At 63.5% G+C, this 15,080-nt stretch overlaps 2 protein-coding genes across 2 annotated transcripts; one reads left to right on the plus strand and one right to left on the minus strand.

Annotated features, from left to right (window-relative positions):
* Positions 1–820: 820 nt before the first annotated feature.
* Positions 821–4,889, plus strand: LOC125635198 (neurofilament light polypeptide). Its single transcript, XM_048846574.2, has 3 exons — positions 821–1,941; positions 2,926–3,050; positions 3,673–4,889. Exons 1-3 carry the CDS (start codon positions 949–951, stop codon positions 3,722–3,724), a joined length of 1,170 nt encoding a protein of 389 aa, XP_048702531.1. The 5' UTR covers positions 821–948; the 3' UTR covers positions 3,725–4,889.
* A 1,781-nt stretch (positions 4,890–6,670) lies between these two features.
* On the minus strand, positions 6,671–14,851 carry LOC125636061 (interleukin-12 subunit beta-like). Its single transcript, XM_048848584.2, has 6 exons — positions 14,619–14,851; positions 13,708–13,956; positions 13,271–13,370; positions 12,154–12,362; positions 10,966–11,114; positions 6,671–7,042 (listed from the first exon to the last, which is right to left on the minus strand). The coding sequence occupies exons 1-6, from the start codon at positions 14,728–14,730 to the stop codon at positions 6,914–6,916; spliced, it is 948 nt and encodes a 315-aa protein (XP_048704541.1). The 5' UTR covers positions 14,731–14,851; the 3' UTR covers positions 6,671–6,913.
* Between the last annotated feature and the right edge of the window lie 229 nt (positions 14,852–15,080).

Genomic DNA, 15,080 nt, shown 5'->3' on the forward strand with positions numbered 1-15,080 from the left:
GCTTCATGGGGAGCAGTTCCAGAGCATCGCCCAGGGACTCCGTGACACTGGGGGTTAGGGGTTCAGGGACAGTGAGATTTGGGGGTATGAGAGGTACAGGAGATTGGGGTGTGCTGGGGGTTAGGGGTTGGGGGACAGTGAGGATTGGGGGTAGGAGAGGTGCAGAGGGTTGGGGTGTGCCTGGCATGGCCTCACTGGGTTCCTGCCCCACTCCCTGCAACTCCCGCCCCCACAGCACCCCCTGCTGGGACAGGCCGGGACTGGGGTAGCTGGGAGCTCCCCCCCACACCAGCCAGGGCTCCTGCCTCGCCCGCCAGCACCCCCTGCTGGGTCAGGCCGGGACTGGGGTAGCTGGGAGCTCCCCCCCACACCAGCCAGGGCTCCTGCCTCGGTTGCTGGGAGCTCCCCCCGGTCCTGCTCGCTCCCCGGCGCAGATTGCGCTGCCCGTGTCCCACTCCGAGCCGAAGTCCCAGGGTAACAACTGCGGAGAGACGGGCCAGTCTGGGGGGACTCCTGGGACCCCACATGGGGCCGGACTTCGCACCCGAGCCCTGCTGGGCGTGGTGGGTGCCGGGGGCACCCGGAGTGGGGAGGGCAGGGCCCCAGCCTCCAGCCCGTTCACTGCCGGCTGCACCCTCCCGCTTCTCTTCCTGGCTCCTGGGCTCCGAGAACCAGCGAACTGCTCCTGCTGCTCGCCGCAGCGCCCTCTGATTGGCCCCCCGCGCTGGGGGGAGGGGGAGGGGCGGGCAGGCAGGCCCTATATAAAGGCAAGGGCACTGCAGCATTTTGGCATTGGTGCAGAGCCCTGGCTGGTGCTCCGGCTGCTGGCTGCACCCCCCCCGCTGCAACTGCTGGCTCTGCTCACCCCCCAAGCCCGCTCCAGGCCCAGCCCTGCGCTCCCCCCACACCCCCTTGCAGCTGCCCTGGCAGCCAGGCTCCCTGGCCAAGATGAGCTACGACCCCTATGGCTTCCGCAAGCCCTGGCAGGAGTACCGGAGCGTCCGCTCCACCAAGGCCACCGTCTCCTCCTCCCTGTACGCCCTGCACCGGCCGGCGCTGGCCCCCGCCCCGCACTCGGGCTGCGTCGCCTCCCTGGAGAAGTTGGACCTGTCCCAGGTGAGTAGCCTGAACGCGGAGCTGCTGGGGCTGCGGGCCCAGGAGAAGGAGCAGCTGGTCGGCCTCAACGACCGCTTCGCCGCCTACGTCGAGCAGGTGCGCCGGCTGGAGCGGGAGAACGAGGTGCTGCGGGCGGAGCTGGAGGCGCTGCGGCGGGAGCAGCGGGGCCCCTCGCGCCGGCAGCTGCTGTACCGGCAGGAGCTGCACGGCCTGCGTGGCCTGCTGGAGGCAGAGGCGGGCGAGAAGATGCGCGTGGAGGCCAGCCGGGACCGGCTGCGCGACGCCTGCAGCCAGCTGAAGGAGCGGTACGAGGAGGAGGCCCGGCTGCGGCTGCAGGCCGAGGAGACGCTGCAGAAGGTGCGGGAGGAGGCCAGCCAGGCCGCACTGGCTCACAGCGACGTGGAGGGCAGCATCGGCTCCCTGCTGGGGGAGATCGCCTTCCTCCACAAGGTCTTTGGGCAGGAGCGTGCCGAGCTGTCGGCCCAGGTGGAGGCGGCCAGCCTGCCGGTGGACGTGAGCCTGGCGGGAGCCAAGCCCGACCTGGCGGCCGCGCTGCGGGAGATCCGCGCGCAGTACGAGACGCTGGCCGGCAGGAACAGGCAGGCGGCCGAAGACTGGTACCGCACCAGGTTCGCCTCGGTGGCTGAGCTGGCCAGCAAGAACAACCAGGCGGTGAGGTCCATGCGGGAGGAGACGGCCGAATACCGGCTCCAGCTGCAGTCCCGCTCGGCCGAGGTCGAGGCCCTGCGCAGCGTCATTGACTCCCTCAACAAGCAGCTGGAGAGCGCGGAGGACAGGCAGAGCAGCGAGGTGGCCACGTACCAGGTGAGGCCAGGGCCGGCCTGGCATGGGGCAGGAGGCGCTGGGCAAGCCAGCTCCCTCGCCTGTGTAGGGCAGGCGCACGGGCCTGGAGCCAGGACTCCTGGGTTCTCAGCTTCATTTAGCCCCCTGTGGCACGGACAGAAAGCTGGGCCCAGGACTGCCAGGGTCTCCTGCCAGGGTCCGACGCCCTCCCCACAAACAGCCCGTGGCAGGGCTCGCCACCACAGCCTGCACTGGGGCGGGCTGGCACCAGGCACAAGGAGGGAGCCTGGGAAGTGCCCTCGATCCTTGGGAGAGAGCAGCTCTGGGCCGGGGGAGTGGGGCCATCGGCCGGGTCGTTTGAGGGGCAATGGGAGCAAACCGCATCCTGGGGGCGGCAAGGAGTGGGGAAGGGAGGGGCGCACACTCTTTGGAGCAGAGTTTCTCTCTCAATGAGCAGCGACCCTGGCGGGTCGGTCCCGCTCCCCAGCTCAGAGGGATGGTGCTCCCATGGCCCGGAGCTGCCAGGGGCCAGGAGAGAGAAGAAGTGCCACGTTGGCTCAGACGCCCTGAGGGCATGAATGCCATGGAGGTGACCGGGCCATAACCCAATGGCGGCCGGATGGGCCGGGGGTCATGGGAGGCATTGGCAGGTCAATGGGTCTGTCTGGAGCCAGCTCCCCGGGCAGGGCTGGGAGCCCCAGGGTGGGGGCATTCAGAGCCTTGGGAAGGCTCTGCCCCTCAGCCCTGGAGACTTTGCCATCCCTAGCACCTCTGGCCGTGGGGCTGGAGGTTGGGAACTCTACCCAGTGGGGGGCTGGGGTACCCTGGCCAGCCAGTGGCTGAATGGGGGAGCAGTGGTGATGGTGCAGGGGGTGAAGGCGCAGGGACCTGGCTGGCCAGCGGGGCTGGGGGCTGGGTCGTGACCCCCGGGCTTGGAAACGGCAGGCCCAGGGCTGAGACCGGGGCCCAGGCGGCACTGACCGGCCAGGCCTCTCTCCCTGCCAGGAGCGTGTGGCCGACCTGGAGCAGAAGATCAGGGAGGCCAAGCAGGAGATGGCGCGATACCTGCGTGAGTACCAGGACCTGCTCAATGTCAAGATGGCGCTGGACATCGAGATCGCTGCCTACAGGTACTGGCCCCCAGCCCTGCCTCACCCCCTGCCTGGCCCCCCAGCTCCCCCAGGCTTCCAGAGGAAGTGGCTGTCCCCAGGAGGCGGGCTGCAGGGTGGGCTGCGTCAGGACTCCTGGGTTTGGTTCCCAGCCCTGCACTGCGGCCCCCTCTCGCCTCCGTTTCTTCCCCTGCCGGTGCTATGGGGAGAAGGATCCTGACCCCCCACTCTGAGGGGGAAGAGCCAAGGGTTGCATGCTGCTGGCTGCCCTCGGGCCGCCTTGCAACGGTGCCACCTATGCTCAGCCACAGACTGGGGGACACGCCAGCCCCACGTTGCCCCAGTGCGAGGTCAGCGAGCTCTGCCCCTACAGATCTCCCTGCTATGGACAGGGCCCCCGAGCACCAGCCCCCAGAATGGCTCTGTGCCCAGGTCGCTCCCTGGGTCACAGGGTGACGCCTGCCCCCTGCTGGATGGACCTAGAGCTGCTCCACCGGGACCAAGAGTCCCCCTTTGTTTATCTTGTTGGGACAGGGGCTCTGAGCTCGGCCTGTCGTGCAGTGGGGCTGTGGTTGGGCCTGGCAGGGGGCTCCTGCGTGGGCTGGGGGGCTGAGCTGCGCTATCCCCTTTGGGTGTCTTACAGGAAACTGCTGGAGGGGGAAGAGATCCGCCTGAGCTACTCATCTCCCCTGTGATCAGCGGGGGCCCCTGCAGCAGGAGCAAAGCCCCCAGTCACCCCCACGTTCTCTGCACGCCCTGCTGCCTTGTCCCCTTCACACCCCTCCAGTCACTCCCCTTTCCCCCCAGTGCTGAGGGAGCCGAGCAGCTGCCCCCCAGGGCCATTCACCAGCGGCCAGGGCCGTGCTGCCAGGCGCCTGTGAGAGCCCCGTCTCATGGGGCAACGAGGCCAAGGGGCTGCAGCCAATCTCCGCCATGGCCCAGCAAGGGCAGGCTCCAGACCCCCCGTCAGCAGTGCAGGGAGAGGCCAGGAGCGTCCTGGACTCCAGCCACGCCCTTCCCCTCCCAGCGCTGTGCTGAACACGGGCCAGGCCCCGCTGGACAAGGCCTCTTGGGTGTGTCCTCAGGAGCCCAGCACCCGCCCCGGGTACCGCTTGGCCCCAGCAGGGCTCCCGGGGCTGATGCCCTCTTGCTGCTGCCTGCGGCTGAGCTGCCTCCGACCCAAGTGACGGGCACCGGGCCTTGAACCACAAGTGGCACGTGCCCTCTCCGGATCCCGGAGGGCGAAACCACAAGTGACGTCCCCCTCAGAGCTGCCCCCCGGCCGTGCCAAGGGAGAACCGCAGCGGGGCGCAGGCAGCACTGCCATGCCAACAGGGAGGGCTGCCCCCAGGCCCTGGGCTGCCCCCAGGCTGCCCCCCCAGCAATGGGCAGGGCTGACCAGCATGCACCCCCTGCTGTAAAGGGGCAAACAGCGCAGGGAGGCACAGCAGTGGGCAAGCAGGGAGAGCTGTACCCCATTCCCCTGGCCCTGCTGTGCCCCCCAGAGCTGCCTCCCACCATTGGGTGTCCCCCACACAGAGGGGGGATCCCACAGAGCCAGGAGCCAGCCCAGCCTCTCCTGAAGGGGGCGCTCACAGCCACCACAGGGCCCAGTCCAGCTCTCCCAGGAACTTCCCCCAGGGAGCCCCCACGCAGGCGGAGGTGGTGGGGGGCTAATCAGCACAGCGCCCCCCGTAGGCAGCTCTGCTGCATCAGTCAGCGTGGGGCCAGCACAGACCCTTCGTCTCTCCCAATCATTGCACCAGCCACCCTTTCGGCGCAGCGGCTGGGCCAGCCTGGCACGGCCCCGCTGCCAGTGCCTGCGAGGGAAGCACCTCAATAAAAGCCCCGTGGCATTAACCTGAGCCGGAGACTCTTGCTGTGGGCTGGTGAGAACGGGGCGGGAACGAACACAGCCCTGTAATGCAGCAGCTCCGGGTCAAGACCTCCGCAGTGCCCCCTGCTGGGAGAGGTCAGGGCTGGAGTAGCTGGGCACTTCCCCCACACCCAGGGCACCTGCCCCGCTCCCTGCAGTGCCCCCTAGGAGAATCCTGCAGAAAGGCGTGCTCTAGCCCATCTGCTGTCAGTGACGTCTCTGCTCTAGTGCCCAGCCGGGGCCAAGGGCTGGGCCCAGCCCCAGAGATGGGCTAGAGGGAAGCGCTCTTGCCCCAGGCTGCAGCTAGTTCAGTGCGAGAAGGCCACCCGCTCCCACCAGCTCTAGGGGTCTCTTCATGGCCAGCAGCCCCTCCTTCTTGGCTGGGGATAGGGCCCTCCAGGTGGGGCAGGTCCATGCCCCATGGAAGCTGCACGCTCCCCCTTTCTGAGCTCTCACCTCAAGTCTGCAGCACCAGGGCATGGTGCCCTCACCCAGGTCGGGGCAGGGTCCCTGCTGGGGCACCCCAGGCTGGGGCGAGCTGAGCGTCCCCCTCACCTCCAGGTGATGCTGAGCATGGAGGCATTCGCATGGCACAGCCGTGCCAGGGCTGGCTGAAGGGCCGGCGGGCAGCAGGCTGGTGTAGCGCAGAGCGGGCTGGGCCTGGGGCTCCGTCTTACCCACCAGCGCCCAGAAGCACTTGTGCTGGGAGACAACGAGGCGCTGGTGGCAGCAGAAGACGACACGGCAGCCAGCTGGCCCCTGGGGTGGATACTGCCAGGCTGCATCAGCAGGAAGAGCATGGTGAGCGTAGGGGGAGGCCCTGCACCACCTGCTATGCAGCCATGCTGAATGCCACCACCTGGGGGGAGAGGGGCAATATGGGGTGTGACCTGCCCCTGCTGGGACATACCACATGGGGATGTGACTTGGCCCTGCTGGGATATAGCTTGGGGGGTGTGTGTGATAGAATGAGAATTTTTTGTAATATTTTGTATGACTGTGCGTGCCTCAGTTTCCCCATATGGTGCATGGTTAACGAGGTGGTGGGAAAAGGTTGTTACCAGCAATCCAGATGTGACTGACATCTAGCCCCGTGCCCATGGAGAATCCAAGAAGACAATGGCCACTTCAACTGCCCAGACATTTGGTACCTGGCAACAAACGACCCTGGATGACTCCCATTCCTTAGGAGGCCAGCCAGGTGTGAGCAGCTGGAGGACAAAGGGCTGAGGAGGGGCCCGGTGGGGTAGTTCCACGGGGGCGGCTGCAGGCAGGAGAGACGTTTCTGCACGGGGACTAAAGGGGTCGGGGGCTCGGGGCTGACCCCGTGGGCCCAGGCTGTAACTTGCTGCTCTCTGTGGTGGCCAAGGCCTGGCTACGCCGTGTTCCAGACACCTGCTAACCCCCGGCTGAGAGTCCCGGCCGATCAGGGGAGGTGGGGGTGTAGTGTTCCCTTTGGGGTACACGTCTCCCCAAAGGGGCCTGGGGGCATTCCTCGGCAGGCTGTAGGGCCTGCCCACAGAACCAGGCTGGCCATGGCCCCTTGGGGAAGCGGGACACCCGCCTGGCTGGAGGGACATTCTCTGGAGCACAGGGTCTGGTCTGGGGCAGACCCAGGAACTGCCTCTGGAGGGAACAGCCAGTTTCCATAGGGCCATTCCCATTCCATCCCCACACGAGACAAAGACCTCCCACCATAAGCTGACCCCCCTCCCCCCCCAGCCTGGCCCATCCCTCCACCCTTGAGCCATGAGACAACACCAAATCCAGGGCACCAGCTGCCGTTTATTGTAGGCACTCCAGAGAGCAGATCCCAGCCGTGGGAGCTGGTTGGAGGGCGATCAAGATGGGACAGGGCTCTGGGGTCGGCAGCCCCGAACCCTAGATGCCTTTTGGGGGTCTGTCAGACTAGTGTTAGGCCTCCCAGCAATGGGGTTGGGTTAAATAGAGCAGATGGGGGGATGGGTTGAGGGTAAGGGGGCTGCAGGCCCAGCTCTGACAGGTCCCATCACACGTTCTGCCAGGTGGTCCAGGGGCTCCAGGTGGAGTTGACCAAGGGGTCCTGGCAGCGGATCTGCACCCACCGTACATCCCCCTCGATGCTCATCTCTGTCACCCCCTCCAGCTGGAGGGAACCCTGAAATACAGAGAAACGGTGAGGGGGGGGGGGGGCTTGCCGTGTCCTCAGCAGGGCAGAGGGGAGATGTGACACAGGCAGGGAGAAAGGAACCCTGGGGGAGGGGAGAGGAGATCTGTGATTCTCAGCATTTGGGCCTGAAGCCAGGCTGCCCTCGGAGAAGGTGGCTGCGGATCTGGGCTGGCGTTTGGACAGGGAGCCATGAGTGACGCTGGCAGGGGGGTGAGGAGCACATCTGAAAGTGACAGAAGTCAACTTCCTGACTCAAACAGCATTGTAGCAACATGGGAGACCTTGTGCTGACAGGACTAGAGTGGGTGGTTGCTTCGTTTCAAGTGACCATGACTTCATCGCGTTTGTGATGCAAATGCAAAATAAAGTCCAAACAGTAATATATATACTTGGCTCTTTAAAAGGGCCAAGCTGAAAACAATCATAAGCCAAATCAGTTGGGAGTCAATTTAAAACAGAAAATGTGAATGATAATTGGGAACTGTTCAAGAACATGTTAGTAGATGCCCAAAAAGCCAGGAAGAAGGCTACACTGGTTAAAAAGAGGGGAAATAAAAGCAGCTCTTAAAAATAAAATAAATAATACACGGAAGAAAGGGTAAGCTGATAGTAATGAATATAAATCAGATCAATGGCTCCTTGTCGAGTTGGCAGCCGGTATCAAGCGGAGTGCCCCAAGGGTCGGTTTTGTTCAATATCTTCATTAATGATCTGGAGGATGGTGTGGATTGCACCCTCAGCAAGTTTGCAGATGACACTAAACTGGGAGGAGTGGTAGATACGCTGGAGGGTAGGGATAGGATACAGAGGGACCTAGAAAAATTAGAGGATTGGGCCAAAAGAAATCTGATGAGGTTCAACAAGGACAAGTGCAGAGTCCTGCACTTAGGACGGAAGAATCCCATGCACCGCTACAGACTAGGGACTGAATGGCTCGGCAGCAGTTCTGCAGTAAAGGACCTAGAGGTTACAGTGGACGAGAAGCTGGATATGAGTCAACAGTGTGCCCTTGTGGCCAAGAAGGCCAATGGCATTTTGGGCTGTATAAGTAGGGGCATTGCCAGCAGATCAAGGGACGTGATCGTTCCCCTCTATTCGACATTGGGGAGGCCTCATCTGGAGTACTGTGTCGTTTTGGGCCCCACACGACAAGAAGGATGTGAAAAAATTGGAAAACGTCCAGCGGAGGGCAACAAAAATGATTAGGGGACTGGAACGCATGACTTATGAGGAGAGGCTGAGGGAACTGGGATTGTTTAGTCTGCAGAAGAGAAGAATGAGGGGGGATTTGATAGCTGCTTTCAACTCCCTGAAAGGGGGTTCCAAAGAGGATGGCTCTAGACTGTTCTCAGAGGTAGCAGATGACAGAACGAGGAGTAATGGTCTCAAGTTGCAGTGGGGGAGGTTTAGGTTGGATATTAGGAAAAACTTTTTCACTAGGAGGGTGGTGAAACACTGGAATGCGTTACCTAGGGAGGTGGTGGAATCTCCTTCCTTTGAGGTTTTTAAGGCCCAGCTTGACAAAGACCTGGCTAGGATGATTTAGTTGGGGATCGGTCCTGCTTTGAGCAGGGGGTTGGACTAGATGACCTCCTGAGGTCCCTTCCAACCCTGATATTCTATGATTCTATGACAATAGCCAGTATCAGATGCTTCAGAGGGAATGAAGAGAACAGGGTAATTATCAGATGATGAATCCCCTGTCATCCAGGCCCAGCTTCTGGCAGTCAGAGGTTTAGGGACATCCAGAGCATGGGGTTGTGTCACTGACCATCTTGGCTAACGGCCACTGATGGACCTATCCTGTATGAACTTATCAAATTCTTTTTTGAACCCAGTTATACTTTTGGCCTTCACAACATCTCCTGGCAGCAAGTTCCACAGGTTAACAGTGTGCTGTGTGAAGATGTACTTACTTATACAGTATTTGTTTTAAAGCTGCTGCTTATTAATTTCATTGGGTGACCCCTGGTTCTTGTGATATGTGAAGGGGTAAATGACACTTTCATATTCACTATCTCCACACCATTCACAATTTTCTAGACCTCCATCATACACCCCCAAGCCTTGGTCGTCCCTTTTCCAAGCTGAACAGTCCCAGTCTTCTTCATCTCTCCTCCTACGGAAGCCGTTCCAGACCCCTCAGCATTTTGATTGCCCCTCTCTGTACTTTTTCCAATTCTAATGTATCTTTTTTGAGAGGAGCAACCAGAACTGCACGCAGTATTCAAGGTGTGGGAGCACCACTATTACATTTTATGATATTTTCTGTCTCATTATCTAGCCCTTTCCTAATGATTCTATTCTGTTATGTTTTTTGGCTGCCGCTGCACATTGAGTGGATGTTTTCAGAGAACTATCCACAGTGACTCCAAGATCTCTTTCTTGAGTGGTAACAGCTAATTTAGAGCCCATCATTTTGTATGGGTAATTGGGATTATGTTTTCCAATGTGCATTACTTTGCACTTATCAACACTGAATTTCACTGGCCACTTTGTTGCCCAGTCACCCAGTTTAGTGAGATCCCTTGGTAACAATTCGCAGTCAGCTTTGGTCTTAACTATCTTGAGTAGTTTTGTAACCTCTGCAAATTTTGCCACCTCATTGTTTACCCCTTTTTCCAGATCATTTAGGAATAGGTTGAATAGGCAAGGGACCAGTACAGACCCCTGGGGACACCACTATTTATCTCTCTCCATTCTGAAAACTGACCATTTATTCCTACCCTTTGTTTCCTATCTTTTAACCAATCACAGACCCATGAGAGGACCATCCCTCTTATCATCAAGTGGGTGTGCTTCTCGTGGGTCCCACAGGGATCAGCTCTTGGCCCTACGCTATTTAACATTTTTATCAGTGACCTAGAAGAAAGCATAAAATCGTCGCTGATGAAGTTTACAGATGGCACAAAGATGGGGGAGTGGGAAATAACGAAGAGGACAGAGCACTGACACAGAGTGATCTGGATTGCTTGGTAAGCTGGGCACAAGCAAAACAATGTGCGTTTCAATACGACCGAATGTGCAGTCCTATGATCTGGGAACGAAGAGCGAAGGCCACACTCACAGGGTGGGGAAACGACTGTGACAGGCACTAGGGGTTGTGGTGGATAATCAGCTGACCAAGAGCGCCCAGTGCAATGCCGTGTTCCAAAGAGCTACTGCCATCCTGGGATGCATCAACAGGGGAACACTGAGCAGCCGAGAGGCGATTTTCCCTCTGGATTTGGCACTGGGGTGGTTGCAGCTGGAATGCTGCGCCCAGGTCTGGTGCCCACAATTCAAGAAGGATGTTGATATATTGGAGAGGGGTCAGAGAAGAGCCAGGAGAACGATTAAAGATTAGAAATCTGGCCTGACAGTGACAGACTCCAGGAGCTCAGTCTGTTTAGCAGAACAAAGAGAAGGTTCAGGGGTGACTTGATCCTTGTCTACCGGTGCTTGGGCAGCAAGTATTTAATAAGGGGCTCGACGCATCAATCCTGCAGAGAAAGGTCTAATCCGATCCAGCGGCTGGAAGTTGAACCTAGACACGTTCAGAGTGTTGAAAGTTTGAGCCTGATGTCCAGGACATGAACCATGGGAACCTCTTCCCAAGGGCTGTGGTGGAGTCTGGGTCACTGATGATTTTTAAAAGGAAACTGAATGGTTTCCTAACCCATCTGCCCTCGCTCAGGCAGAAGTGAACTCAGGGACGTGCTCCGGCCTGTGTGGCACAGGAGGTCAGACAGGCGATGACAGTGGTTTCTTCTAGCCGCAGACTCTGTGCATTGCGTGGGGGACAGGTGGGGGCGGGGGGGGGATACAAGCAGGGGGAGTGACAGGTGGGAGATGGGTAGGGGCGTGGTGATAGGCAGAGAAGGGGTGACCCAAGCCCAGGCAGGATGAGTGACAGGTGGGGGGACAGTTACCTTCGTGCCGTCCCAGTGCTCGTATTCCAGCTGGTAGCGCAGGAGGAAGTAGGAGTGTGGGCTGGACCAGGAGGCTGGGGGGGCCCAGGACAGGTGCAGGAGCCCACCCTTGCTCTGCGCAGTCACGTCTTGCGGGGGGCCCGGCCTCACTGTGGGCACAGAGAGTCGTTAGTCATGGGGGAGGGTGGGATCAGACAGATGGGCAAGGGGAGCCCCTCCACTCTCTGGGTACTCCCTCCCCTTGGCCTTTCGGGAAGGGCCCAATCACCCCAAGGCTGCCTAACCCCAGCTCCGGACACACTGAGCTGGAACAGACCCAAGGCAGGAACTGCAGGGCCCAGGCCCTTTGGATGATTCCTCTACCACGGGAGAGGGGCGCTATGGGGCAGGGCGGGGGGGGGGGGGGCCACAATCTCTGTACCTATGGGAAGGATCTGTGGGGCATGGCTGGGGACAGAGAGAGTCCATACGCCAATGAATGGGGTGTGGGGGGCTGACAATCCATGAATCCATGGGAGACCCTCTAGGGCAGGGTGGGGGGAGACCGTCCCGATAGCCATGGGGGGGCATGACTGTCCTGGTAACTATGGATGGGGCTATGAGGTGGGGGGAGACGGCTCCAGTAGCCATGGGGGGGCCTATGGGGCGAGGAGGGAATGGTCCGTGAAGCCATGCAGGGGTCTATGGAAGGGGAGGATGTGGGTCCTGGTACCCATGCGGTGGCAAGGGCTCTGGGGCAGTAGGGGGCCAAGTACCCACACAGGGGGCTCTCGGGCAGTGAGGGACCTGATACCCATGCGGGGGCAGGAGCTCTGGGGCAGTGAGTGGGGGGTCCTGATACCCATGCAGGGGGCTCTGGGGCAGTGAGTGGGGGGTCCTGATACCCATGCAGGGGGCTCTGGGGCAGTGAGTGGGGGGTCCTGATACCCATGCAGGGGGCTCTGGGGTAGTGAGTGGGGGGTCCTGATACCCATGCGGGGGCAGGAGCTCTGGGGCAGTGAGTGGGGGGTCCTGATACCCATGCAGGGGGCTCTGGGGCAGTGAGTGGGGGGTCCTGATACCCATGCAGGGGGCTCTGGGGCAGTGAGTGGGGGGTCCTGATACCCATGCAGGGGGCTCTGGGGTGGTGGGGGCCCAGGTACCACACAGGAGGCTCTGGGGCGGGGGCCGGTACCATGCGGGACCCACCGATGTCCCGGAGGAAGAGGCGGTGGGTGATGTTCACGAAGCTCTCAGCCGAGATTCCCTCCAGCACCAGCTCCAGCGGCCTCGGCTCCTCCGCGAAGGGGCAGAAGGTCCCGTCCGCCAGGGTCGCCGTGAAGGTCTGGGGCTGGTCCGGGCCCTGCAGCGCGGAGCCTCCGCCCACGTAGAGCCAGGCCCCGGGGGCACCGTCGGGGCTGCGGCAGAGCAGGGGCAGGTCGGGCAGGGCGGGATGGGGGGGCACAGGGGGGCCAGGGGACGAGGGGGGGTGGGGTCCAGCCAGAGGGCGGGGTGGCGGACTGGGGGTAGGACGGGGGGGCAGTAGGGTGGGGGGAGGAGTGGGGTCCAGCCGGGGGACAGGGAGCACAGTGTGGCGGGGGGCACGGCGGAGGGCAGTGGGGCGGGGTCTGGAGTGGGGGCAGTGGGGCGGCAGGGGAGGGGCGCAGTGGGCCGGGGGGCACGGCGGGGGGCAGTGGGGCGGGGCCCAGCCCGAGGACTGGGGACAGTAGGGCGGCAGGGCGGGGGGGGGCAGTGGGGCGGCACAGCAAGGGGATGGGCGCAGTGGGGCAGGCGGGACGACGGGTGAGGCATGGCGGGGGGCAGTGGGGCAGGCAGCACGGCGTGGGTCAATGGGGCGGGTCCTTGGGACTGGGGGCAGAGGAGCGGCATGGCGGGGGAGGGGGGCGGCGGGGCGGGGCGGGGCGGGGGAGGGGAGCGGCACGGCGGGCGGGGCGCTCACCTGCGGGAGAGGCGGGCGCGGAAGGCGGCGGGGGAGGGGCAATGGGGCGGCGCAGTGGGGCGAGGGGCACGGCGGGGGAGGGGGCGCGGTGGGGCGGCACGGCGGGAGGGGCGCTCACCTGCGGGAGAGGCGGGCGCGGAAGGCGGCGGGGGAGGGGCAGTGGGGCGGCGCAGTGGGGCGAGGGGCACGGCGGGGGCGGGGGAGGGGGCGCGGTGGGGCGGCACGGCGGGCGGGGCGCTCACCTGCGGGAGAGGCGGGCGCGGAAGGCGGCGGGGGAGGGGCAGTGGGGCGGCGCAGTGGGGCGAGGGGCACGGCGGGGGCGGGGGAGGGGGCGCGGTGGGGCGGCACGGCGGGCGGGGCGCTCACCTGCGGGAGAGGCGGGCGCGGAAGGCGGCGGGGCGCAGCGCGGTCCAGGAGCAGCTCAGCTCGCCGCCGTAGGACTCCGCCCGGCAGGTCACGGCGCTGCCTGGGGGTAGGAGGGGTCAACATCGCCCGGCCCCCCCAGTGACCCGCCGTAGCCCGGCCCCCCGCCCCTGGGAGTCTGCCCCCCCGCGCTCCCCGCCCCTGGCAGCGTGACCCCCCGGGTGGTCCCCCCGCGCTCGCGGTCCCCCCACGACCGGTGACCCCCCGGGAGCCCGCCCCCCGCGCTCTGTGCCCTGGGAGCAGACAGCCGTGGGCTGTGCCCCCTGCCCGCCCTGTTGGCGCAGAGCCCCGGGGGAGCTGGAGTTCCTGGCTCTCCCCCCCTTGCGCCCCTTCCCTCGCCCCCCGCGAGAACCAGCCTCTGCCCCCCACGTGGCAGGCACCTGGGGCGCCCTGCAGCAGGGGGTAGTCCGGGTCGCTGACCACCACGTAGGTGGAGTCCAGCAGGCGAGGGCCATGCCAGCAGGTGTAGTTGCCGGTGGCCGGCTGGTCCAGGCCCTCGAGCGTGAGGGTGCGGCCGGCGATGTGGTGCTCGGCCATGATCTCCTGGTGCTCGTTCTGCTTCCAGGACACCTGCTCCTGGGCGCTGTCGCAGGTCACCACCACCTGGCCGTTCACCTCCCCGACCAGAACTGGGGAGAAGGGAACCCGCCGTCAGCGCCCAGCCTGGGGGGCTGGGGCAGGCCAGGCCCAAGGGCTGCAACACCCCCCCCCTGCCTGGGCAGGGTGTACCCGGTGCCCCCCCACCCCAAAGGCCAGATGTACCCCTCCCCCCTACCTCCCCAAAGGGGCTAGGCATGCCCTGTGTCCTCCTCCCCTACTCCCAGGGGGACAGATGTACCCCTACCCCGTCTAGGGCCCTGCGTGACCTGTGCCTCCCCCCTTCCCCCCCAAGGGGGCTGGGCATGCCCTGTGTCCCCCTCCCCTACTCCCAGGGGGACAGATGTACCCCTCCCCCCTACCTCCTCATCTAGGGCCCTGCGTGACCTGTGCCTCCCCTCTTCCCCCCCAAGGGGGCCGGGCATGCCCTGTGTCCCCCTCCCCTACTCCCAGGGGGACAGATGTACCCCTCCCCCCTACCTCCCCATCTAGGGCCCTGCGAGACCTGTGCCTCCCCCCTTCCCCCCCAAGGGGGCCGGGCATGCCCTGTGTCCCCCTCCCCTACTCCCAGGGGGACAGATGTACCCCTACCCCCTCCAGGGCCCTGTGCCCCCCCGCCCCTGCCGCAGGGGCCAGGTGTGCTGCATGCCCGCACACAGTCTGCTCCCCTAGCACCCCCCAGGGTGTGACTCACACTTGCTGGGGAAGTCTGTCAAGGCTGCTGCAGGGACCACACACAGCACCTGCACTAGGGCCACCAGCATCAGCATCTGTGGGGCAGGAAGGGCAGAGTTAGTGCTTCGCATGGGCACCCACAGGGAGCTCCACGTCCCAAAGCCCCAGCACCCCCTGAGACTAGCCCCAAGGTCTGAGCGCTCAGCCCCTGCCTGAGCGACTCCCAGTCACAGCGTGAAGGGCCCAGCCCATAGGCCGAGCCACAGAATAAGCAGCCAGGGCCCTTCGTCTATGTAGCCGGGACTGTCTGTCTGTCTGTGCCACACCCAGAACAACAGGGCCCTGATCTCGGGGCGGGGGAAGGGGGCTGTGCCATGCCTGGCATGGGGGGCCGGGTCTCGGGGGGGCAAGGGGAGGCCCTGATCGCAGGGCGTGGGGCTGTGCCTGGCATGATGGGGGCTCCATTCTCTGGGGTGGGAGT

This window comes from Caretta caretta, chromosome 4, assembly GCF_965140235.1.
Source record: "Caretta caretta isolate rCarCar2 chromosome 4, rCarCar1.hap1, whole genome shotgun sequence".
Taxonomy (NCBI): domain Eukaryota; kingdom Metazoa; phylum Chordata; order Testudines; family Cheloniidae; genus Caretta; species Caretta caretta.